The sequence below is a fragment of the Xenopus laevis genome, chromosome 3S, assembly GCF_017654675.1.
Source record: "Xenopus laevis strain J_2021 chromosome 3S, Xenopus_laevis_v10.1, whole genome shotgun sequence".
Lineage (NCBI taxonomy): Eukaryota > Metazoa > Chordata > Amphibia > Anura > Pipidae > Xenopus > Xenopus laevis.
The window spans coordinates 59,900,772-59,927,661 of record NC_054376.1 but is presented as its reverse complement, the minus strand read 5'-3'; the positions used below and the strand labels follow the sequence as shown (position 1 = coordinate 59,927,661).

The window sequence follows — 26,890 nt, the reverse complement described above, 5'->3', positions numbered from 1 at the left end:
ACTAAGGGTCAAAGTGATTCAAAGTGAATTTTCGAATGCAAAAAGTTCAAATTAAATTTTTTGGGTACTTTGACCATCGAATAGGCTACTTCAACTCGAAGTAAAAAAGTTCGACTTCGAAAATCGAATGTACCGTCTCTTTAAAAAAGTTCGACTTCAATACTTCGCCACCTTAAACCTGCCGAATTGCTATGTTAGCCTATGGGGACCTTCTAGAGCATTTTTCTAAGTTTTTTGAAGTCAAAGTAAAATCGTTTAATTCGAAGGATTTCATCGTTCGATCGAGTGATTTTACTTCGACCACAAATGGCCAAATTCGATGCTAAAAAACTTTGGCTTCAATATTCGAAGTCAAAGTATCTAAATCCGGCGCTAACCAACTGAATTGAAAAAGGTGTTTGAAGGGGAACAACCCCTTCAAAATAATAATAGTGCATTTCCTGTTTCATAATTTTTTTTGTCTCATTGCTTTGTGAATATCAGTCACAACACTGTAAATATACAAAAACAAATGTATATGATACAATATCAAATTAATGCTGCTGATTAATAAAAGTAATTCATTTGATTTCTGAATCTCACAATTAACACAATAATTCTAGAAGAAGACCTGGGGCTAATTTTACAAAAGTTATAAAACCGCAACAGAGCAATTACTATAGAATCAGATCCATGCTTTAATATTCTAACTTTTGGTAGGTTAATCAAAACTAATTGCTGACCCACCAAATGAAGAGACACTATTTTACATATCCATTATTTTTTGGGCATACTAGTTTCCAAAGTATATTTTGGTAATTTTCCTAATATGTTCTCTTGTGACAGGAAACGGCTAGATTATATAAACCATGCCCGCCGCCTGGCAGAGGGAGATTAGTCACAAGATGAGGAGGAGAAAAAGGACAGAAAGAAGATGTAGGAGATGAGTGTGAAGAAATGGATGTGGACCTTGGGAAAAAGTTGCCACGCCATTATGCCAATCAGGTGGGTAGTGAGTTATTTTAATTGTTCATTTTGTCTTTTTTCAGCCTTAACAAATGTCTTATTTCATTCTTTCTTCCAGCTGATGTCTTGAGTGGCTGATCGAGATCCCACAGGATCTCTGGCTTCTTGTTGTATTTCCTGTAGGAAAGCGCTCTTTGGGGCAAATTCACTAAAGTGCGAAGCGCCTAACGCTAGCGCAAATTCGCCAGCGTGACGTCATTTCGTTACTTCGCCAATTTACTAATGGGTGCTGGCGTAAATTCACTAGCAAACTGGACCTACTCTAGCGCTACTTCGCACCCTTACGCCAGGCGAAGTTGCACTATGACGAAGGGACATAACTACGTTGATTCACTAACTTGCGCATTTTACTGAACATTACCTCTTGCGCCAGACTTGCCTTCGCCACCTCAGACCAGGCGAAGTGCAATAGAGTAGATAGGGATTGCTTCAAAAAAAGTTGAAATTTTTTCTAAGTCCCAAAAAACGCTGGTGTCTTTTCCTTTTTTAAAGGTGAATGGCTGAAAAAGATCGTACATTTTTTTGGGGTACCCTCCTTCCCCCCTACATTTCCTAACATATGGCACCAAAACTATACAGTGGCCACATGTGTAGGGCAATATAACACCTCTATTTTATTTTATGAAGCTTTCGCAGGCTTCTGTAGTGTAATGTATTTGCTGCTACATATACGTCCATTGTACTTTAACTTGGTCCCGTATGCAAATTAGGCATCGCTAGCGTAGCTGCAATTTCCTTGACGAATTAACTCTAGCGCAACTTCGCTACCTTTCGCCTCCCTGAGCGCAACTTCGGATTTTAGTGAATTAACGGCCGCCTGGCAAAGTGCGGCGAAGTGTGGTGAAGCCTGCGCTAGCGCAACTCCGCAGGTTAGTGAATATGTCCCTTTGATTGTTGCCTCGAGGGTGAGATTTTTCTTTGCCTATTCTGCCTCTCTGACAACTCTTCTCCCTTCTCAATTACCAATTATATTTAATTTGTATTTTACCAGGGATCAACAGCAGCATATACCAAGAGTGGTTATTGTGTTAACAGATTTCCTTCATTGCTCCCTGGAGGGAACATTCGCAACAATACAAGTGGCAAAGGTGTGGAAAATGAAAGAACTAGTATTAGGGAAAACCTTATCTGTATAATGTATAGTATACATTTCTGAGAAAGCGTTGAGGCATTGCTGGAGTGTGTTTTTGAGAGTGATTATTTGAATTACTCTGTTACTGTTTTATTTCTGATTATATCCTGGCAGATTACACCATCCTGGACTGTATATACAACGAGGAGAATCGAACATATTATGTGCTGGAGGGGGCATCCAGTGTATAACTGTCAGGTATGCATTATAAGTATAAATTAACATGTGGCAAACAAATGGTTACTCTGTAAAGAAATCAAAACTAAAATACTGTAGTAGAAAATCACTTGGGCTTTTTTTTAATTTGTCATTCACAGCACTGGTAATAAGTAAAGGTGGCCATAGACATTGCCAAACGAGCGGATCTTTCCCCGCTATGCCACTAATGGGCATGACTATATCAGGGGTAATCGGAATGTTCGGCCATATGGCCGAACGATCAGATTACGATGAGAGCGCAATGGGCTCCGGCAGAACAAAATACAACCTGTCCGATCGACCAAACGACCAATCTCCGCCGGATGAAAAATATCGGGACTCTCCACACACGATCCGAAAATCGTACGAAGGATCGAGGATCTTTGCGTCTATGGCCAGCTGAAGCCCTCTTTTCTATGTTATTTTATCCCTTTTTATACACAGATATAAGCCAGAAACAATACAACTCTATCAGCATTTTAGATTCTCTGTCTGTTTTAAGGTCTAACAGGAAATGGGGCAAAATTAAAAATTCTCATAAATGGTTCCATTTCATGGGTCACCATGTTCAGCATAATTCTTTTGGAATGGCTTTACTCTGACAGGCTGCCTGTGGGTCTCTAACAGAGACTACTACTATCCATCTTGCTGGAACACTCCACATTTTTTAAAATAATCCTCAATTTCAAATTTCCTGATTAGTTAAGTTGTCTTTCATTTTACATGATTTTTTGTGGTCCGACCAATATAAAATGCATAACACATTTCCCTGATTTAACACAATATTTCCTGGTCCCCTGGGGTTTCTACTGTACTATATGGCATTATAACATGTGTGTTTCTGTGCAAGAAGAAAAGCATGCAAGCAAGAGGAGAATATGCAAATTAATACAAACAGTCCCTTAGTTGGAAGCAATCCCACTTCTGCAAGGTAGCAGTGTTAACCATACTATCCATCATAAAACTGTAATGACATAAGAGATATGTTTCATATTGGCATGCCCCTGTTTACATTATGTACATTATGTGAGAATTTGCCATGCAAGCCTAGAATAGAGGTTATGGTATACAACTAGTGCGGTACTTGTATATAGCCACCTTGGTGCAGATCCCATTTAAAATCTTTAATAAAGTTGATAGAAAGAGATTGAAGGGCAATCAATTACTGCATTTCAGTGATTGAAGTGATTAGAACAGCATTTGAAAAGCATCCTGGGACTTTGGTTGCAGAGTGTATAACAGACCCTTTTAATTTGTAAAGTGTTATGTAGAAGGCAAGCCCAAATTAAATACATGTATAGAGTGGTACTAGACCTGAATGGATCATGGATATTGTGAAGAAATAAAAAGGTGGAATCCCAAACTCAATGGCTGGCTCTATTTCCGCTTTTTTCTTCGGAGGCGTTTGGCTGGATTCTGGCAATTGGAAGGCTGTGGACGGGCGTTCTGTGTTCAGCGATGACTCCCGGCTCTGTTGTCTTTTTGCGGCACTAACTGTAAAGAGCAGGCGATTGTTGGCAGCAATCTCAGTGTCATACTGTAGGCCTTCTGTTGCTTTATGCCTTTAGGTTCGCTGATCTTTGATACCTGGAAAGTGTTAATTGGGGCCTTGGTCTCTGCCGCCGGGGCTTTGAGGGGCTCTTGTCTGAGCTGGGGTAGCAGCTGCTGCAGACTCTGGGCTCGGGTGCGGGGCCGAGGTGCCGACTTCTTATTTTCCTCAGGTACCACGGACTTGTCACCAGCTGCCTGCTAGCATAGGAAAGAGCACTGGGGCAGCGATCAGTGTTCCGCAGTCCTGCCACTACGGGGTAAGCTGGGGAAGAGGGGATCTCTGCCACTTCCCGCAAAATACGGCTTGTACACTGTGTAAAGCTGGCCATAGACACAAAGATCTGTGTGGAGAGTCCCGACATTTTTCGTCCGGCGGAGATCGGTCGTTTGGTCGATCGGACAGGTTAGAAAATTTCTGTCGGCTGCCGATAATATCTCTGCGTGTATTGCCGATCGTACGATTTTCAGTGGGAGACTGTCACTAGCTTTGGTTGGACATAGATATCGTACGATTGCTATCAGGGGCAGAACATTGCTGATCTGTTCTAAAACTAATCTGACTGGTAAGACTTTGATCTGAATGGTTAGTGGCGGGTCGGGAGATGGAAAAGTCAGATCGTACGATGATTCATACGATCGGATCTTTGCATCTATGGCCAGCTTAAGAATGGGCTATATAGAGAAAGCTTGGAAATTGGTGGCAACAGAAAGTGTTTTCTGTCCTTAGTGCTACTGAACATTTTGAGCTGTCAATAGTCTTTGTGCCTAGCTTCCGGTTTTGGCAGAAGTCGGGTTAGGGGGAAGATGTGGAGCGCAGATCTGCAGAGTGAGTCGCCATATCGCCGTTTTTCAGTAGACAGGAACCAGTGTTTTCAAACAGTATTTTTTTTAATAAAGCATTGATATTAATAAACTTTATGCAGGGTAGATCTATTATTAGTGGGGGGGAAATGGATATTTTAATAAAAATGTTTTTAGTGTTACTGTTCCTTGGAAATCATAGTGACCTAACCTATACAGTATGGATACTCCTCAATTTGTGTTCTGGGGAAGTTGTTTAACCAGCAGTTGCCCCAGGTTTATTTGTTCGCAAATCTGCCTACCATGGTAAAAAGATATAACATTTTTCCTAGTTATATATTATCTTCTTTCAGCTACAGTGCTTTAAAGTTTATGAAAATGTTCTATATTGTGATATAAATGGGACCTAAAACATCACCTGATTTTCAAACAAGTTCTAAAAGTACACAAAGAAAACCTAGTTAAATAAATTAAACAAAAATTATTATATTTGGTCATGTATTTATTGAAAAAGAAAAGATCCATTAACATATCTCAGTGTGGCAAAAGTAAGTGATATAGTATTTGTGTGACCCCCTTGTGCAGCAATAATTGCAACTAAACGTTTGCAGTAACTTCAGTCCTGGACATCGACCCTGAGGAATTTTAGCCCATTCCTCCATACAGAACTGCTTCAGCTCTTGAATTTGGTGGGTTTCCTCACATGAACCACTCTCTTTAGGTCTTTCCAAACATTTCAATTGGATTAAGTCAGGACTTCCAGAACATTCACTTTATGCTTCTTTAACCATTCTTTGGTAGAACAACTTGTGTATTTAGGATCATGGCCTTGCTGCATTTTCCTTTAGAATTCTCTGGTATAGTTCAGAAATCATTGTTCCATCAATGATAGCAAGTCTTTCAGGCCCAGATGCAGCAAAACAGGCCCAAACCAAAACACTCCCACCCCCATGTTTCACCAATGTGATAAGGTTCTAATGCTGGAATGCAGGGTTTTATTTCTCCAAATATAACACTCCTCATTTAAGCCAGAAAGTTCTATTTTGGCTTCCTCCGTCCATAAAACATTCGTCTAGTATCCTTCTGGTTTGTCCACATGATCTTTAGCAAACTTCAGCAATATTTTTGGGGGAGAGCAGTGGCTTTCTCCTTGCTACCCTGCCATATACACCATTGCTGTTCAGTTTTCTCCTGATGGTGGATTCATGAACATCAACATTAGTCAATGCAAGACAGGCCTTCAGTTACTTAGAAGTTATCCTGGGTTCCTTTTTAACTTCTAAAAATATTAAACGCCTTGCAGTTGGAGTTATCTTATAGTTGACCACTTCTGGAATTTGTATTTGTACACAATCTTTCTCACTGTTGATTCCAAACATATAAAGTTTTGTAACCCTCTCTGGCTTTATGGGCATCCACAAATCTTCTTCTGCGCTCCTAAAACTTCCACAAATGTGTTGTGTGTGACCAGGCTTTGCTGTATCCCAATTCTTTAAATACAACAGGGTCTCTCCAGTCGTCCCATTAACTGAAAATACCAGACTGATTTTTACCTTCAAATTATATGCCACTTACAGATATTTTATTGGCATTACCATTTAAAACAGGAAATAGTATTTAAAATTATATTTAAATAGAGAGCAACATGACTATGACCCACAGTCCAGCTTTTCCATTGCACAGACCGATTTCTGATTTTACTGGCTCCAGTCAAAGTTGCACGAACAAGAAGGACTGTGTAACATCTCAAAGTGCAACCCAGTGAGTATTTTGTGTGTGTGGTAAATGTTCAGTTTGTGATGTAAGAGTGAAACCTTAAGCATTTGGTATAAAGGTTATATAACTATATGTTCTAGATAATGTTTTGGAGCACTTGAAGTGAAGCAGAAACGAGATATTTGCATACAGTTAGTAAATATGCTTTAATTATTTTTTCTCTATCTCACGCTCCTTCTTTAAATTTTTCTTCAAGTTCAAGTTTGTTGGACTTCAAAATTTTCCTTGTAATCTGTACAGGGTGACCTGATGCAGAAATTTACATACAAGGTATAAATTTGCTTTATTTTTTATATATGTACAAAACAAACCTTTCAGTAAGGCTTACAAACATGAACCTAGTATGTTTAGGTGCAGATTGTTCAGAAACATGGGCGATATATTAAATTGTAGCTAAGCTTGTCTTTCTTCATGTCTGCTTTTCAGACATTGTCCAAAAGAGATCTGGCTCTCGCACATCCTTGTAAGAGGTAATTATAGTGCTGTCTGGTGCACAATGGTAGAGGTCCGGCAACCCCAAATCCAATCTAGAAGTCAAACAATACAGAGGCACACAGAACTGATGCAAGCAAGGAACACCTTGCACGTTTATTGTGAAATAGCAGTGCCATTCTGCAATAAACATGCAAGGTGTTCCTTGCTTGCATCAGTTCTGTGTGCCTCTGGATTTTAGATTGCTTTTCAGACATCTCAGGCTGTGATGTTCCCTAAATATATCCATTTTTGTGGGAAGGAAACCATTTTTACCTTTATAGGTTTTCTCCCCTGATAAACAATAAACTGCTTCTCCCCTCTATGAACAAGAAAATGCCATTTTGACAAATATTCGTGTTTGTTTGGAGAGCATTATATGTCAGTGAAACTGATTTTATAGTGGTAACATTAGTAGTTTAAGGATAATTCTAGGAATTATATTGAAGTTATGGGGTGTAGATCATTAGAGTTGCAGAAAGAGTTTGGTGCTGTAATATGTGATCTATTTTTAGATCACATATTTCTGTAATTATACAAATGATAAAACTTACTAAAAACTACAGATGGTTTTAACCCACTCTTCCCTTTTGCCTTCATTCTTCATAGGTCGATGGCTTTCTCTTCTACCACAAGCATACTCACTACACACCAGGCAGCACTCCTTTGGTTGGTTGTCTGAGACCGTATATGGTCCCTAAAATTCTAGGCTTTCCTGTACCACCTTGTCCCCTTGCGCAAAAGCCTGCTTATGCCCAGTAACAGATACGCCAGATCCTTGAACATAAAAAAGGGGGTAAAGGGACTGCAGAGGATGGACACTATGAACTAGAACACCTTTCCACCCTTGGTGCACTGGAGTGAAACTGATTGAAAAGATAAAGAAGGCTGATAGGTGCTGCTGTCAGTGAATTTTCCACATTTGTACAGCTTGTACAATCCTATAGTTCAAAAAGAAACTCGCTCCTATCACTTGTAACAATGCTGAGATTCCAGAGCTTGTGCATATGGATACATATAGATCTTTTATACATAAATGACATTGGCCAAAATCGCAGCTGTAAAATACATGGTTTGCTGAATATATGCTCAGTACTATACTCATTGAGGAATCTGAGCAATATTTGATGTAAACTATTCATTTTTTTTAAAGATTTTTTGTATGTGTCAGTATTAAAATAGAAAAAAATATGAAAGACGGTACTTGATTCAGTAACTTCTTACAGCAATGTTGTCGTGTTTTAATTACTGCATGTAATCTGGATCTGGATATTTAATTTGAAGAACTATACCTTAAGAATTCTGGAAATAGATAGACATTAAAATAGTGTTTCTCTACCAACATGGATTTATGCTATCTTGGTTGCCGTCAAGTACAATTTTTTTAGCAACCCATTTTTTCACCTGCTGAGTTCCCTGAGAGACTACGATAATTTGAATGCTTGAATTATAAAAATTCAAATCTCGATTTAGGCTATCTATCCTTATGGTTTAGGAAATGGTTAAAGGCTGCATGGAATGCTGGGAAACACTGGGTTACCAATAAAACCCCTCACCTGATGCTATTTTATTTTGAAAGAGAGTGTTTGGAGTTAAGATGGCTTGGGCAAGAAATTATAGCAATTATTGCTGGGCAGGAAGGGCAGCATCAGCTAGAGGAGGAGCAGCAGCACCAGGAGCAATATGCCCCTATGATTCCTGCTAGGATCAGGCAACCTCATCACTTCAGGAGGCCAATGCTGTCTCTTGACCAGCAGCCTGATGATGAGCTTGTGAAGATGTACCGCCTTAGCCATGCTGTCGTCCTCCTCGCCCCTACTGTGGAACCCCCTCTCTGACCTGTCTACCTCCTCCCCCTCCAAGCACCCCTGCCTCCCACTTCCCAACTTCCCTCCAACTCCCTCTCTGTCCCCCTCCTGCGACCACTGAAACCCCACATGCTGTGGGACCCAGCGACCCTTGCCCTGGAAACTCAAATACACTCTCCAAGTGGTGCAGCAAAAAGCTAGATTAGAATTTGAAGCAATTAAACATTCAAATTCACACAACTCGAAATTCACATGATAATAAATCTGCCCCAAAATTTTACATGAGTTTGAAGAACGCAGTCAAATTCACCCTTTTGCCTAAGTGAAAACTAATCAAACTAGTTGATCCAAAGGAAGGACAAAAACCTAATATTCTTTAGAGCAAATGGGATTCATGCCTATCTCCAAAAGGACAACAGGACTAGCCACTGCAATTAAGTAAAATTGTATTATCTTGATAAAAATGCATCAAATGCTTGTACAACCTCTTTGGGGAAAGAATTTTACAACTTCACAGCTCTTCCTGTTAAAAACCCTTTTCACACTGCAGGATGGAACCTCAAGGGATGTCCTTGTGTTAACTGGACAGATCTGCTGGTAAATAGGGCAGAGTAAGGACAATTTATTCCACCTTTATGTGTGCCAGAAAAGACTCGATAAAATTGTGAAAATGTATTTCCTGTAAAGAGGCTCTTGTGTTATAATGATTATTTAACCCCTTAGGTTGTTTGGTCTAAATATCCATGTTCTCTGTACTGGAAAGTGACTGTTTGAGTAATAAGATAACCTGCTAAAACATACACCTTTCATGAAAGTGCTTTAGAAAAAGTGACGAATCAGAAATGCAATGGTTAAGGATCTAAGATAGAAAGATTGCTTTTTATTACATAGTATAACCGATTAGCTAACAGTGATGTAACTAGAGGGGGGTGGGCCCTGGCGCGGGACGCACTGCCGGGCCCCCTGCCCCCCCTCCGTACACCCGGAACCGTCTGGGAGCTGCTGGGGGGGCCCTGGGGGGGGTGCGGGTCCTGGCCCAATCGCACCCCCTGCTTCCCCGGTAGTTACGCCACTGTTAGCTAATATACTTAAGGGAATTATTAAAATGCAATTAAATGTACTAAAACAGATGTGATTTTAAAAGCAATGTTTCATGATGAGCCTGCTATGGTCTTGAGAAGGTCAAGACACATCAAGGGCCATTTAATGAACAGCTAGGTAAAGACAGATCATGTTGAAGAGCATGCTAAATGTTTAGCATTTTGATAAAGGAAGAGAAACAGAATATCTCAAAGTAATGTTGCTTAAAAAACAATATGAGCTTCACTATTAAAGGGATTGTTCACCTTCAAACACTATTTTCAGTTCAGTTGGTTTCAGATAATTCACCAGAAATAAATGTTTCCAATCACTTCCTATTTTCTATTTGCCACTGTTTTTCTAATATTGAAGTGTAAAGTTTCATTTTTCACCTTCTAAAGCAGCTGCGGGGGGGGGGTCGCAGACTCTTTAACTGTTTTAAATCAATACATTTAGTTGATACATTTGGCAGAATCCCTGAGTTTAATTAAAAGCAGCTGTTAGAATTGAGCCAGAAATAAGGTAAGTAATAGCATTGTCGGATGATGTCGCAGCGTTGATCTGATACAGATGCTGTACGCTGCGTCTGCATCCGACAGTTGTGTCGTGGCGGATCAACCCTGCGACTTCATCCGACATTTCTATTTCTTACTTATTTCCGTTGTATCCCATTTGACGCCGGCATTTGTTGCAGTGCGTCGGATCGCGCCACATACGTTTGTGTAGTTCTACCCTAAAACAAATTCAGTGGCCTACGTAAATCAGGGCGAGACTGCCCCTTATGGGAATTGCGTGGATAGAGCATGGTTTAGATTTATTGTGTAGTGTCAATTCATCTTGCAGGCATGCAAACTGTTTAAATTCCCCTGCTGAACTAAGCCACTCAGGTATTTAACCCTGCAGCCCATGTGCCAGCATGAAGTAGCGAGAGAAGATTGGGAAGGATGTCATTGCCCCATGACATTGGCTACAGGGGGGTCACCATCTTGTAACTTTGTTAAACATCTTTGCAAGACTAAGACTGTGCACATGCTCAGTGTGGTCTGGGCTGCTTAGGGATCATCATAAACAAAGCTGCTTGAGTTCTGCATGGCTGGGAAGTAAGGCGGGGGCTCCCCCTGCTGTTCATAAGTATGATTGTTTCCCTGCTCAGCAGTTTGGGACCATCTGACAATTCCTATCCACAGCAGTAAATGAAGGGAGAATTTCACTGGATACAGTCAGGTTTCTTATAAAAACGGTACGCATTTTTTAATTAAAATATATTGGAGATAGGAACTGGCGGCATCTGAGTAGCTGAGGGCTCCTCCCGAGGCGGCTGTTACAGGCGTAAGATTGAGCCAAGAACCAGTGAGATTAGCACTTATTCTGAATTTAGGGAGCCATACGTGATAATACCTTTCCAAAGGAGCACAGAGATATTTGCCCTTGGGTGTCAAAAAAAAAAACCTCCCCAGTTCACTGCCAGACACATTCAGCAGAGATGGGGGGGGGGTACATGCACAATCAATGCCAATGGGAAGGGAGCGGGTAGAGATCCAGTGCCTAAGGCAGCACTGGACCTAAATACAGCACCGTACATTGTGATGGTGGACTCAGGTACACACACCTACAAGACAGGGAAGCCGCAAACCACTTAGAACAAGACATCTTAAGCTCTCCTTGTACTTAAGGTTGCCACCTTTTCTGGAAAAAAATATAGGCTTTTCTTTACTTTTTATCTTTCTTCCCAATTAATAACATTGACACCAAGCATAATTTTTACCGACCAAGCTGTGTAGCAGCCCTACTTACAGAGGTGATGGCAATACTAATGTGAATTGTGAATGGTTATAAATCTTCTTGTGTGCCCCCATTATGATAAAATCATAAATAAAGATCTTTTAATAAGAAAGCGAAGCAAAGCGAATCCAGATTAGCATACAGTTTATTGACATGTACAAGGCTATCTTCCAGGAATGATGCCAAAAACACCCTTTATATACATATCTACTTAGCAATGTGAGTGCTCCCACAACCCCCTTTTGTATTTGCTATTGTAGCCTGAAGCTTTGGCTAAGCTTCATGTGGTTTGTAGCACCCTCCATACCCACCCGATCAACTAATGGTGGCCCTATGTTTTTAACAGCACCAAATCACACTTCAGACACCCATTTACATTCACTAGACCCATTACTACATTTATTTAATTTGTCCTTTACTTATTTTAGTTCATATTTTTCTTATTTATACCTGTACTAACACATATACATATATATACACTTTCTAAGTATGCACTTATATATTTAATTTTACTTTGTCTTTACCATTTTCATGATATACTTTTTTTTTTTGAGAAATGGGCGTTGGTTTTGGGCAATCACTCTCTCTTAAAAGCTGCAAGTTAGCAGCGGGGGATGATTTAGCCCTCAGATAGAAACCAAGGTTCAGCAGACTTCTACTTCAACTAATGCTATTATGCAGAGAGGCACAGGATCCTCAATACTATGACTGCAGGTAAACAAGTTAGGGACCGCCATATGGGGTTTACCTTGACGTGGTATGGTGGCTTTTCAACTTTATGATCATAACTTTGTAACTAAAAAACCCCTGTCTTTGTGAACACATGCATTTGAATATCTACTGAATTACTTAGACAGGGGCCCAGGAATGTGCACTGACCCATTTGGTTATGTCAGTAGCACTTCCCTTATACTTATATACATTTCTACTTAGCAATGTGAGTGCTCCCACAACCCCCCTTTAGTATTTGCCAAAACACCCCTGCCACAAGATCACAATAGGAAACATAATGAATGCAATTTTTGGTTACCTTGTAGAGAGAGCTTTGCAGCAAGGTATTCAATGGCTTTTATTTTTAGATTTACTGTGAAATGAATAATTACACTTTTGATCATTTTTTAGAGGAAAAAACAGACTTCTCGCTGCAAGGTTAGCAACTTGGTGGTTCTTTATGCTTAAAAAAATGAAATGACAGATGACAAGTTTAGAAAATATTTAAAATGCATTTGATCAGCTACTATATAAATACTAGCTTTTTGAAAAATATTTAGACAGAATTAGCACATGAACAGATGAACTATATTGGAAAGAGATAAACTGCTTGAGCAAGGTAACTAGCAAGTAACTGTAGAAGGAACTCAACATGGCCTGTTGCTAATAGAAAGTTCATCTATAAGACTTTCTGAAGGTATCCTTTGTAACAATGTTGTATTTATTATGCATGCCACTAGAGGGTGCATGTGACTCTCTTTTACAGTCTTATAGTCTGCTTCTTTTCCTTTTTCTGTCTGTGTTTGACGTCTGTTTCGTTCTTCCCCAACCAGCAGAAATATTATCCCTTAAATGAGGCCCAAACTATTTTGGAATTTTTTTTTTGTTTAAACTATTACACAAGTTGTACACACTTGAGAAAGGACCTTTCTCAAAAAAAATCATGAACATACTCAAAGATTAATTCGAAAATAGCAGTATTTAGGAATAATAGGAAAAATAGCAGTATTGGATAATAACAATGATAAAATGACACATTAGCTGGCCAATTATAACACTATATATGCTACCTAGGGTAACAAAATAGAACAATTATACTTTATAGTTTCAGAATATACTGACATTAATATATTTCAAAGGGAAAATTTATATGTGATGTACAACACCTATCTGATGCATGCAGAGGTGACACATCTGTAGAGTAATGGAGAAATTCAAAGGCCCAAACTTAAATTAATCAATCTAAGCAGTATGATTTAAAGCATTCTTTATGGTTGCTGCTGACGTGGCTAACTGGAGGTATAATATAGTGAATAAAGTACCCCCTCTTGTAAAATATAAGGATATTATAAGTTACCGAGGAGTTTCATGACCATATAAAAACACGAGGCCGAAGGCCGAGTGTTTTTATACAGGTCATGGAACTTCGAGGTAACTTCTAATATCCTCATATTTTGCAACTGGGGGTACTTTATTTATTATAATACACAAGTTTCAGTGAGTCATGTGACGGAAGTTACATCAGAACTCACCGTTTATAACTGATGACATCAGAACTCACCGTTTATAAGGATATAATTTACAGGATATTCATGGCTTTTGTGTATTATAATGGCATACGGTTATCATCCAGCACAGAAAAAATCTCCCTTACATCCAAGTATCATGAGGTTTACTTTATATGTTTATAATATAATCCTAAACAAAGCAGTTCCAAAAATGTACAAAAAAGGGAATAACTCCTCTGAATTATTGGTCATCTTGCACTCCAAAGTGTCTGTTCTGTCTGAATGGAAGAGTTGTTTGCTTTCTATACAGGGCAAAGTTATCTTTTTGCGTGAACTCGACTAGAGTCCTGCAGCGGGTCGGGTACCCGCGGGTTACCCACAAAAACCTGCGGTACCCTGCAGGTTACGGGTAGAAGTTCCGGGTGCGGGTATAGACGCGGGTCGGCGGTTCTGCGGGTCTGCAGGTCGGGCCGCGGCACATCTCGATAGAGACTTTTACTCCTTTTTTCTGATCACGCCTACTTCCGATGATGTCACTTCCGGATTACAATGGCAGAACTTCCTGTTTCACTCCCTTTTTTTCTGACCACGCCTACTTCCAATGATGTCACTTTCTGATTCTTGATGGTCAGCGGGTGGCGGATAAGGTACTTTCAGGTCGGGTAGCAAGTGGGTAAAAATGCGGGTTGCAGGTTGCGGGTACGGGTTGGGGTTCCAGAAAGTGGACCCGCGCAGGACTCTACTCTCGACAAGACACAGTTTTCATGGATAAACCTTAGGCTTATCTGGGGGTGATGCTTGACTGTTGGGGCAGGACATTCTATTTCTTCCCTTATGCCTATAATTTGGTTATAATTTTATTGCTTTATGCACATGACTGCAAGATGGTGTAAATCACAGGCCAACCTCCTTTCACTGAATATACTCTTTCAGTGAATTTAGTTTACCTAGGCTCCCTATTAGTATTTAATACATACACCTTATTGGCCCACGCCACATTACCACATTGCAATCTAATAAATATATGGACAAAAAGGAGCTCCCTAACTGAGGATTCTCTAGCTGTTTTATTTAACTGTGTGTCAATACAATTTTAAGTTTTTTAATGAATGCTGAGCACAAATAACAATAAAACTGTAACTTTACAAAGCAAAAGTTTTTTGGTTGCTGGGGTCAGTGAACACCCTTCTGAAAACTAGAAAGTGGCAGTACAAATAATTCAAAACCTATACAAATAAAAATGAAGATTAAATTAAAAGTTGCTAAAAAAAAATATTTAATTCTATGACATATTAAAAGTTAAACTACCCAATAAAGAATCACAGGCAATGCAGCCAGAAATCATATTTTGGAAACAGCAAGTGTGCTAGTGATTCCTTTGGCTCATTTTTGTGTGTGGGTGACAGCTACAGTATATGCGTGGCATTAGAAAGTACAGGTTGTTTTATTTCACCATTCATCCCATGGTACAATGAAACAATTCCATTGGGATAATGGAAATTCAACAGCACATTTATCAAACCAGTTTGGTAAAGGCAACTAAAAAGAAAAACACCTCCCAAGTTAACCCCAACAAGTTTGTTAATTATATTAATATTAAAAGATGTGGGTTGAGAGTGTGGCTCCCTTAAATAAAGGTTCCAGCAAGGTTGTAACAGATACTGAAAAGGCAAATGTGGTGAATCAGTCCTTAGTCTTCAGTGTACACAGTAGAGGAGTTAGAGTTCCAAGACTCACTTCATAGCTGCATAGCTCAACTCAAACCAGTCAGTAGCTGACTCAGGATAAAGCTTTACTAAAAACTAATGTGAGCAAGGCGCCAGGACCAGATGGAATACACTCTAGAGTAATAAGAGAGCTTAGTTCAGTTTTAGACTGACCCCTTTTTCTGATTTTCTCAGACTCTCTTTCATCTGGTACCCATGGATTGAAGGAAAGATGATGTAATTGCAATATTTAAAAAGGGATTACGATCTCAGCCTGGCAATTATAGGCCAGTAAGTTTGACATCCATGGTGGGTGAATTAGTTGAAGGCTTGTTACATGGATAGGAAACTGGCTACAGGATCAGGAGAACAGAAGATATGAAAAACATAACTCAAGAAACAATCATTTTAAAGACAAATACAAATGAGTCACACACAAAACCAATCTTTTTACAGCAGGTTTTCAAAGTTTAAGGATTTTTTGCCACGAACAGCTTTAGTCTTCTGTAACTTATTTATTCCTCCCAAAGCCGTTCAAATTAAAACATTTATTTTATTTTGAAATTATTCCTTGTAGCCTGCTTTGCCAGTGGGGTAGCAGCCAATAAATTATTGCAGCTTGGTTTCTAGGGGTCACTTTACACTGACCCTGTTTAAAGTAAGGAATTCTCACCAGGCTTCTGCAGAAGAATAATTCCAGTGGTGCAAAAGAGTTGGTTGCCATGATCTCCCGAATGCTTAATGAGATCTAAAAGTGCAAAAATTGCCAGTATATAAAATAATCCAAGAGATACATAAATAATAAAAGGCCTCATTTCTATATTAAAATATTTACACAACAGATAACCATAGAAACTAACCACAAAAATGTTTTTAAAAAAATGAAATTAACATATTTAAAGTGACTGTCTCCAAGACAAATTGAATTCCAGGCAAACTTATTTCTGATTGTTCACAAGTGATGGTTTTGCAGATAGGTTTGCACATACTGTACAATAATTTGATAATAGAATTTTGTCATCATTGTTTATAGCATTGCCTAGGAGACACTGTGGCTATGTAATTATAACAGAATAGATCTGTATGAGTATAAATTGGCACAAGCACAGAAAATGAACCACAACAGTTTGGGAGTGGACCCAACAGCTTAGGCGTGTCTGCAGAAATGATGTTGACAGAGTGATGTCACAGCACTTGAGAAGCTAGTTTAATAGGATTCGACCTAAAGTCTTGTGATTTTAGGGGTTTGGATTTGGTTTGACCAGGCTCTTGGATTTGGCTGAATCTAAATCCTGCTAAAAAAGGCTTGGATTCATCCCTATCCCGAACCAAATCTAGTAGTTGGTGCATCCATAGAATACACTAAAATTCCCCTTGACGATAGCTTTTCTTGCCAAAAATTGGGGTGATTCTCTTACTTGGAGCTTGCTTGCTTTTAAGGTTAAAAGTCTCAAATGGTTGCCCTTTTATTGGCCACTGCTGGGATTACCTGACTGTAGCTGGGAAGTGTGGGAGTTACAACATGGAGCTGGCCACTGATCCTGTATAAACTATAGCAAAGAGGAAAGCTGGCTCGATAACCATGGGTGTAACCGCCGGGTTTGGACCTCCATTTGCGAGTGGTGGGCGGGTCCGGTCGCGGTCGTGCTCTCCCTGCCCACCACCTTAGACTGCTGGCTTCCAGTTTTATAGCCGCGTGCCTGCCCGGCCCCTTTTGTGACATCATCCAAGGGGCGTTGGGGGTCTATAAAGGGAACCCAGACGTCAGGCTCGGGCAGGCGCGGGTGGAGGGAGGGCAGATTCGGGTTTTACCCGACCTGCACATCACTAGTGCACACCACTAAATTTTAAGCCATTATGCAGTGGTGCAATGAGGCTATAACCACAAATTCATACATAATTCAAAAACATAACTCGGATTGTTTGTCCATATATTTAAGATGGACAACTATGTGAAAGTCATACCTGGGCTGGCTACTGTCCTACACTCACTTTAATCTGATTCATAATGAATTCTATTAATTCATTATTAATTTTAAACTGTGAATTTACCTACAACTTGCTTGCCTTTAAGGTTAAAACTCCCGTACGGTAACCCTTTTATTGGCCACCACTGGCACCACCCGACTGTTGCTGGGAAGGGTCAAACCCAGATGGGATTCTAATTAATAGCATATGACCAGCATATTTATTTCTGAGGACTCTGAACTACCAAACTCAGATTAAAAAAAACAAGATGGTTTGAGGAAGTTACTGAACACAGTATGGACCTCTGTGACACAGGTTTAATATCTAATCTGTCCTTTTATATATTTAAATGTGATATTTGACATTTTCTTTAAGATTATATGTGTATTGATTTGATGTTTTATTTTATTTATAGAGTATCTGCTAATATGAAAACCATCATGAGTGGTTAATGCAGATACGTTATGGATCTTATCAAGTACATTTATAGTTTTATAGCTATAACTCTAAATGCAAGTGAGCAAAAAGAAGGTTTTGTTCCCCCACCTACCTTCTCTCATACTTCAATGTCTGTGTAAGGGAAAAAACAGAAAATACTCATCAAACACAACTTTTGCATAAATTGCCACAATAAATTACATTGATAAAATAACATTTACTTTTGTGGTCTAATATACTTGTGGTGCATTTAGAGTATACAGTATTTGTCTACAGGCACTGCCATCTAAATATAAGCTACTTGCTTCAGTTGCATCTTACCATTGCCATCAGTATGAAGACCACAATGGTAGTCATATTGGCCTAAAATTTATATTTGTATTTCTTCAGGTCTTAATCGTCTGTACAGAGCAAGCTACAGCACTTTGAATTGATGTGAATACACATAAGAAGAAGTAAATTAGAGCCATAGCGCTAAAGTTCTATTTATACAAATGTAACACATCAAAATCCTTTCTAACTATTGTTTGACTCAGATTTAGCAATATGCTAATGAAAACCAGGAGACGTTAGGCCAACTTCATTAGTTAGTCCTGTACTTTCCTATGACTAAGCTGCAGGATGACTAACTAAATACTCATATCTCAGTTTATGAGTAGAAAGATATTAAACTAGATCATCAGGCACCTGTACTTCTTTCATGCATGACCTAAATTCTGTTTGGAATTTAAACCATGCCTAATTTAGTGGTGACTCGGGGTTGCAGTTCTGGGACATCCCACATGTGAGGCAACATATTTGTTTTGCATTTCACCAGTCCACTTCCCCCGAAAAAATAAATAGTTCACAAGCTGGTCAGTGATTGGCACCAGGGACACATGGGCTCAAACTGTTGCCACCAAGCTCTGCTTTTATAAGTAGGTACAGCAGTGATGTGTTGGAGAAAGGAGCAGGTGGCTTTGTGCAAGTGAGACTAACACTTATTAATCGAGAAGTTGCCTCATGAGGCAGCTTCGTGTGACTTCAGAAATCCGAAAACGATCCAGTCGGCAATTCGTATTCTTGCCAGCGGGAAGGCAGTACGGGGAGATTGGTCGTCCACAGTAGAGGAGATTTGTGCTGGGTGACTAATCCCCCCATCTGCCACCACCATCAGCTTCTGTGATGCTGCCCTCCTGCTCTTACCTTAAGGGCAGGGGCACACGGGCAGATTTGGGGAGATTTAGTCGCCTGGCGACTAATCGGCCTCTTCTGTGGGGCGACAATCTCCCCTGAACTGCCTTCCTCCTGCTATAATGAGGAAATGCCTGCGCCAATGCACTAGCGGTGCTTCGATTTCCGAAGTCGCCTGAAGTTTCCTCGTGAGGCAACTTCAGAAATTGAAGTGCCGTGAGTGCCATTGTGCTGGCATTTTCTCATTATAGCAGGCGACTAAATTTCCCCGAATCTGCCCTTGTGCCGTGCCCTTAGGGCAAGCCCGGACTGGCAATCTGTGGGTTCTGGCAAATGCCAGAGGGGCTGCTGTATGGTTCCATAGAAAGTTACCATATAGTGGGCTGGTAGGGGGCTATTTGGGCCTCTGTGTACTGGGAATGGCAGGTCCTATTTTGACTCCCAGTCCAGGCCTGCCTTAGGGCAAAGACACGGGTAGAGTTACTAGTAGCAACTACTTGTCATGGCTACAAAATAGACAAGTGATATTTGGCTTTTTGGCTACAAAACTATAGACAATACTATACTTTGTGGCTACCCAACTATAGACAATACTGAGCACTGCATCTAAATTCACAGTATATACTATAGTACACACCCTCCCTCTTCAGGGGTCTAGCCTTAAAACTAGGAGTCTTGGAAAAAAATGATGGGGGTGTATCTATCCTAGCATAGAGCCTCTGACTTGGTTTCGCCGACCCGTATAATTATTTCTGGAAGTTATGTGCCTCTTGGGCATTGGGTTTTGGGACCTACAACGATACATGAAGACGGCAGGTTCAACATTCACCCTTAAATCGTTTGTGCCTTTTTCACTCCCGTAAATTACATGAGCCTTGCTTTTTGGAGTAATGTGAGCTTGGTTCTTGAAGAGATTAGCAAGAGTATAGACATGGGGTTTTAGGAGGTGTTGCCTCATTGCAGTTAGGTGACTGTAATGTCTGGGAGGCAGCAGAAAACACCCATGAACAACCTCGCGATGGGGAATCTGCTCCTTAATAGCATGTCTAAGACTGTCAGCTCGTCCATGTACTATTATTTTATCGCCTTCTGCGTTTATAACATAAACTGGTCGCCCTCTAGGCATCTCCTGTGTTCTTTTCTGCTTAACACCATAGGCAGTTCTTTCACTGGTCATAACAAGCAAAAGTGGTTATTGGTCAATGGTTGGCTACTTGTATTGTACCCGGAAGTGCTGCCCAATAACTTTATGGGCTGGCGTTTGTCGGAGCTGAAGACAAAGAGGTTGCTCTTCTTATACTCCTCCCCAGAACTGTAGGCTTTAGTTTTGTCTACGTTCTTCATGCTTCAAATACAATATGATCAGTGTGTGGTTACATTTAATATTAAATACAGTGAATAAAGAGCGATACCACCTTTTTCCCAATTTATAACATTGCCGGTAAAATACCAACCAAGTGGGCAACTCTATGTTTAAAAACAACGTATGGGTACTGTGGTATTGCAATGGTTGGACCTCTGTAGCTAATCATTGATTTAGAGGCAGTTTTGCAATCTGACATCACATTTGTGTGTGACACATATAAGAGATACGATAAAAAGATGCAGCTTGCCATTTTAACATTTCACTTTGGATAATGCAGCACCTGGTAGCATTGCTTCATCACAGGATATAAATTTGTATTACTCTATTTTAGAATATAACAACTCTTATGCATGAATGGCATACTGAAACATGGTAAATACTCCCATGGCATCCTAAAGGACTGATGTCCTGGGGGTGTTGCAATAATGAAGGAACATGTCATCCAACAGTGTAAACTAATTAAAAGAACAAACTGGGGTCAATATACTAATAAAATACAAATATATACTATATACAGTTAGCATTAATCTATTGTAAGTGTTAACGAGACTAGAAAAAGGTAGAACCTAGCCCATAACTGCTTACAACAGACCTAACTCAAAAAGAAGTCCAGTAAAGTTAGGCTGAACTCACCAAAAAGCACAGGTGGACATTCCCCAGACATTTCAGCATAGGAAGCAAATGTTCACCAGAAGTTTGAAGAATATACAGGCACACTGGAACATGTGATACATAAATGCAGAAAATATATTTGGAATTAAATTTCAAATAAAGGCTATGTAAATCCCAACACATGTTCTGTTTTCATTTACCATGTGTTCCAGTATAAATGTTCCAGTATAAATGCTAGGGATGCACCGAATCCAGGATTCGGCCGAATCCTTCTGCCCGGCCGAATCGAATTTGCATAGACAAATCAGGGGTGGGGAGGGAAATAGCGTGACTTTTTGTCACAAAACAAGGAAGTAAAAAATGTTTTCCCACCACTAATTTGCATATGCTACTTCGGATTCGGTTTTGTATTTGTCCTTCGCTAAGGATTCAGCCGAATCCAAAATAGTGGATTCGGTGCATCCCTAAAAAATGCACAAGAAAGTTGAATCTTGCTTCATGCTCATCTATAATTTTTTTTTTAAAGGTTATTTTTTTGCAGTTAATATACATTACACATACATCCGCAGTCCAATTAGAAATGAGAATACTACCTAATAGAGGTACACTGTACTAATTATCAATGTTTCACATATCTTTCCAAATCTGTAGTCGCTAAGATTGCCGGGTGCTAATTTAATTGAGGTTGTCTAGGTGAAGGCATGCCAGGGAGGTCTATTGTTTGATTAGCATCTAGCCAGGGGGCCCATATAGTGTCAAATTTTGAAGGAGATCCACGGGCCATATATTAATTTTATGAGTGGTTCTGTGTTGTTCACCAATGCTATCCACTCGGTCATCCGTGGAGAGTCAGGGCTCATCCATTTCATAACAATTATATTTTTCCATAGAACAGTACTGCTCTCATTAAGTTCCTGGAGCAATTTCGGGGGAATTATTTCATCCACCAGACCTAGGAGACATACTTCTGTGATTTTAACCCTAGGTAGGGCCAATTACTCATCTATATAACCCAAACTTCAGATCAATATTTGCTAATATGTATACACTTCTTTAGTAGTTAGAAAAAAACAAGGTGATCCAGAAAAAAATGTAAATGACTCATTGAGTAGTAAATGTGGTCCGGGTGCACCAGACCCCCAGCTTTAGGGAGCGGTATGGCAAAAGAAAAAGCTGGCCCGACCGGCACTCAAACGGATCCACGGGACCAGAGAAGTTCAATTAAAAAATATTTTATTTATACAAAGTTAAAAATATAAATCTGCATCTCCATCCACCCTATGCGTTTTGCACCCATTCACGGCACTTAGTCATGGGCTCTCCATAACTTCAGATCAATACCTATTAATATGTATACACTACCACACCATGTGAGCAAAACCTGCATTCACCTCCTGACATTTAGGACATTCTGCATTAGGTGATCTCCCCATAATTTTAAGATTAGTTGGTGTGATATATACTTGGTGAAATAATTTGAATTGTAAAAAATGTTCCCTTGTAGCAATCAGGAAGTCGTATATGTATATATATATATATATATATATATATATATCTATATCGATAGATAGATAGATAGAGAGAGATAGATAGATATAGATAGATATATAGATAGATATATATCTATATATAGATATATATCTATATATACATATATATGGGCAGTTGCTTCCTTACACTGTTCTTCATTCAGTGTTGGGAGCATATTGTTCCAGTTGCTTTTTGCTCTGTCAGAAGGAGTTGGTGGTAATGGGAGAATTGATTTATATAATTGGGATAGGAGCTTTCCTGTGTTAGAATCCCACACATGTAAGCCCAGCTCATAAAAAAAATTGTGAAGTGCATAGAACATTTTGTATGCACATGCATAATTCAAAACTGTCTTAGAGTCTGTTTTTGTTTTTAAAAAGTGTTTTTAAAAAGTGTTTTTAAAAACGCTGACCCGGGTGTATAAACTCAAGGTCCCGCATTTGGATCAGCAAACACTTGCAACACCTATGACTACGTATCGTGGATACGAAAGGCGTCGGGACGATGATTTGCTTTTAACATGTTGAAATAAAGGTTCTTCGTTTTAATATTGAGTGGACGTGGAGTGCTCGCCGATTCTTCTTTCAACAGGTCCACTTTGTCTTGCACCAAAAACTGTACTGTCTGAAAAACTCTTGTATATTTACCTACCTTCCTTCCACAAGATTTAGGTTGCCCTTTATACTAAGTTAGTAAGACTATAATAGTGGCCATAGAACTATATAATGGTGATACAAGATGCCGACAGACCGAGTCGGCAGCTTATTGGCCGTGTATGGGGCCCTCAGACAGGCTTCCCCGATCGCATCTGTTCTTTGATGTGGTGATCCGACCAGCCGTTAGGATCCGATCAGCCCTATATTGCACACCTTGTGGGAATATCGGGAGAGATCCGCTCGTTTGGCGACATTGCCATACGAGTGGATCTCTGCGTGTGTGGCCACCTTTAGGTGACCAGACCAGAACAGTAGGAAACAAAGAGCCGCAGCTCCTCTCTACTTCCTTTTTGTCTGAATGATGAAAATGTTCTTGCAGGACTGTTGATCCTCAAACTAGCACAATTGTAGGATTATGTCTGCGTGTCAAGTAGCTATACATAGCAAGCTAATAGGGTAGAATGATCAAAATCTGGCAACAGCCAACCCAAATATTTGCATGCATGGGCGCAGTTTTTGATTTTTTTTTCTCTCTATAGATGTTAATCCATTTACTAATTTATCTCTTAGTTAAATAGGAATACAACTGCAAATCTACTTTGCTTTTTATTGTTTTGTTTTGAATTTCCCAGGTACAGCAACCCTTGCTATCCCTGGCATTTCTTGAATGCTTCTCTTGGACCGTTATAAACACGGATCCCAGTGAGGTAGAGGTACAGTAAGGAATCTATAGGCTTTAAAATCACGTACTACTTCAGACCAGTGAGAATTCTTCTACCAGGGCAGCCACCTCACGTTCCCTGTCTCTAGAGTCACAACCCATACTCTCCCCCTTCCGTGTCCCAACATCATCCCGCCCCTTCCGTGTCCCCACATCATCCCGCCCCTTTCTCACAGACACACGCCTTTTTTTGCTCTCCCCGCCCCCCGTTGCACTGTCCTCTTCATGCCTGGATAGTGCCCTTAACCTCCTGGCTTAGCCTTACAACAGACTCCCACAGTGCGTTTGAGAGGCAGTAAATGTGACCTTTTCAGACCCCCATATCCCTAAGCCATTGTCAGATATTTGTTCAACAAGTGTCTCTCGTCTTGTCATGACACTACTACCACTTGTATGTGTCGGGTGAAGCAAGAGGGAATTCTCCATCCGCCAAAGAATCGCAGGTCAAACATCCGTGACGTGCAACCGCCCCCACTGCCCGTATTCTTTTCCTTCCCTTGTAAACACTACATGGAGGCGTGTGTATGTAGAGAGGCGTGCCTTTGGAACCCGTTTCATTTTCTTTTTATTCCGCCCCTATCTCCTTTGCTAACCAATTGTTAAAGTGCGGGCGGGTACTTTTAAAAGGATGACATCACAAAATGGGCGTTGTTAAAGCGTTCATTCCATTGACGGCCATTTTCCGCTCTAGCTTGCTTGCAAGAGCGGAGACCGATGGGCGTGTCATGCAAGGGCCTCGCCCACTGTACATCCTCTAGCTAGACTGTTTTAGAATGCAGTTGGCCCTTTCGTTTGATTGACAGTTATACTTATCCAATCAGATGTCGCGCTTGGTGGCGCCCTGCGCGGTGTGGCGGAGGCGGGATTTTCCCGGTGACAGAGAGAAGCGCACGGCCTGTAACCGGAGATCCAGTGCTCGTCTAATTCTCGCGGTCGAGGTGGCGTTTGGCGAACAAAAAGTAAGAAGGGGACACGTAGATGGGGCTTTAGGAAAGCAGGGGGAGTGTTGGTGGTAAGACACCGAGAGCTATATTGGCCAGCTGCTACAGGAACATGAGGGAAAGCGAAAGGTGCATTGTTTTTGGGCTAATTTCCGGAAGAGCGGATGGAGTGACGGGTGAAGGGGATTTAAAGTTAGGCCAGGGCTTCCCAACATTTTGCCCTTCGTCTCTCGTTAACTACATCGCCTGGCGAGGCGGCGGCTAGTGGTCGCTGGGAGTTGTAGTGTGCAATTGCAACACATTGAATACGTGCGAAGGGGAACATTGTCTGGGAGCTTATACTGCTAATGAGACGGACTGATCGCAGGACTCACGAGTGCACAGCGCTTTGGGGATTTGTGGGCTTAATAGACGGTTATGTATGAGAACAGAAGACGCAGCATTCTCAAGCTTTCTCGGTACTAATACATGTAGGGCTCTCCAGGGGTTACTCCACGGCAGAGAACGCCAGCCTCCAGCACTGTTGCACAAAGACCACTCCCACTGTGACTCCCCTCCTCTTCTCTGCCGGCGCGGGGCATGTAGGGATTTGTAGTTCCTGCCATGTTCTTTCCTTTTCCTGCTTATAACGACAGTAACCAAACTGAAGGTCGCCTGGTTAAATTCAGAGAAATGATTGAGTAGTGTGTATAAACTTACCGAAGCTCACAGGGAGGGGCAACATGGCTTGACAGAAGTGGCTCATAGGTGTTCAGCCTGCGACTCTCTCATTGCATTGTGATAGTAAATCTACAGCTTACAGTTACTATATATATTTGTGTGTAGATATAATTATACATGCCAGTGTATACATGTGCATTGGGTAGGGTTGCCACCTTTTCTGTAAAAAAAAATACCGGCCTTCCTTCCTGTATATTTAGCTTTTTTCCCTTTTTTTTTTCCATTGGGATCAACCATCATTTTTAAGGCCAAGTGGCAACCTTAGCACTGGGGTTCATTCGGAGCGGTTGAACTTGATGGTCTATGGCCTTTTTTTTCAACCCACCCTATGGAATTGTGTAAGAATTGTAGTTTAACTGTAGCTGCCCTGCCAAAAACTGTACTTGGCAGACGTGGACCAGTTTTGAAGAATGAATAAAAACCATCATAATTATTACTGGCCGATGGGGTGTAGCCAAGGGTAGTACAGCTGAGTATTAACTGTAAAGCTGGCCATAGACGCAAAGGTCCGATCGTACGAATTCCGCGTGTGGAGAGTCCCGACATTTTTACGTCCCACGGAGATCGGTTGTTTGGTCGATCGGACAGGTTAAAAAAATTCTGTCGGCTGCCGATAATATCTCTGCGTGTATTGCCAATGATATGATTTTCAGTGAAAGACTGTCACTAGCTTTTGTTGGACATAACTTTCGTACGATTGCTGTCAGGGGCAGAACATCGGCTGATCTGTTCTTTTACTACTTTATTTGATCTGAATGGTTAGTGGCAGTTCGGAAGATATGTAAGGTTCTTTGCATCTATGGCCAGCCCAGTTGCAGCCAGGCTTAGGTGAACAAGCCATGAGGTCTTTCTCCCACTTTCTGGAGGAAGTCCAGTGGTCAGCTGTACAGTGCAGTGTAGTGGTGCAGGCAGCTCAGGTTATGCTGCGACTGTATTTCAGCTACAGCGTTAAGAGCACTCATACTTATGTACTTGGTATAGACACTTTCTGTAGTGCAGAATCAACAGGAAGTGTTAACGGCCAGTAGGACTAAAAGGGATGTATTAATTTTTCTTGGTACACTACTTTTTTCTGAACATGTAAAAATTTCTGTGAATCACAAGTTCTTTTTTGTTGCAGTTTTGCATCTTTTATCTGTTGTCTATACAGAGCCCCATCCAATGAATGTTATGCAATACATATTCAAGAACTACATGTATGGGACCTGGGGGTTTCCATATAACAGATCTTCCATA

General features: G+C 40.5%; 2 protein-coding genes across 10 annotated transcripts in view; both read left to right on the top strand.

Moving 5' to 3' along the window:
• Positions 1 to 867: 867 nt before the first annotated feature.
• On the top strand, positions 868 to 8,130 carry LOC108712980 (snurportin-1-like). Of its 5 annotated transcripts, XM_041588357.1 has the most exons (5): positions 868 to 984; positions 2,252 to 2,335; positions 6,371 to 6,448; positions 6,890 to 6,933; positions 7,544 to 8,130. In XM_041588357.1, exons 1-5 carry the CDS (start codon positions 923 to 925, stop codon positions 7,633 to 7,635), a joined length of 360 nt encoding a protein of 119 aa, XP_041444291.1. In that variant the 5' UTR covers positions 868 to 922; the 3' UTR covers positions 7,636 to 8,130. The 5 variants fall into 5 exon arrangements, 4 of the variants coding, with proteins under 4 accessions (XP_041444291.1, XP_041444292.1, XP_041444293.1 ...); XM_041588358.1 differs by lacking the exon at positions 6,890 to 6,933; XM_041588356.1 differs by lacking the exons at positions 6,371 to 6,448; positions 6,890 to 6,933 and adding an exon at positions 1,997 to 2,093 and having other exon boundaries at positions 870 to 984.
• A 4,163-nt stretch (positions 8,131 to 12,293) lies between these two features.
• Positions 12,294 to 26,890, top strand: part of sin3a.S (SIN3 transcription regulator family member A S homeolog) — a 54,966-nt gene continuing 40,369 nt past the window's right edge. The window contains exon 1 of one of the 5 annotated variants that reach the window (XM_041587518.1): positions 12,294 to 12,318. In XM_041587518.1, the coding sequence (XP_041443452.1) occupies positions 12,309 to 12,318 (10 nt within the window). In that variant the 5' untranslated portion in view covers positions 12,294 to 12,308. 5 annotated transcript variants of the gene reach the window in all.

Bases quoted from the DNA above. Each gene is read 5' to 3' on its own strand.
- LOC108712980 (XM_041588356.1), top strand. From the start codon at position 923: ATGAGTGTGAAGAAATGGATGTGGACCTTGGGAAAAAGTTGCCACGCC. The intron at 985-1,996 runs GTGGGTAGTGAG...GTATTTTACCAG, and splicing joins CACGCCATTATGCCAATCAG to GGATCAACAGCAGCATATAC. The intron at 2,336-7,543 runs GTATGCATTATA...CATTCTTCATAG, and splicing joins ATCCAGTGTATAACTGTCAG to GTCGATGGCTTTCTCTTCTA.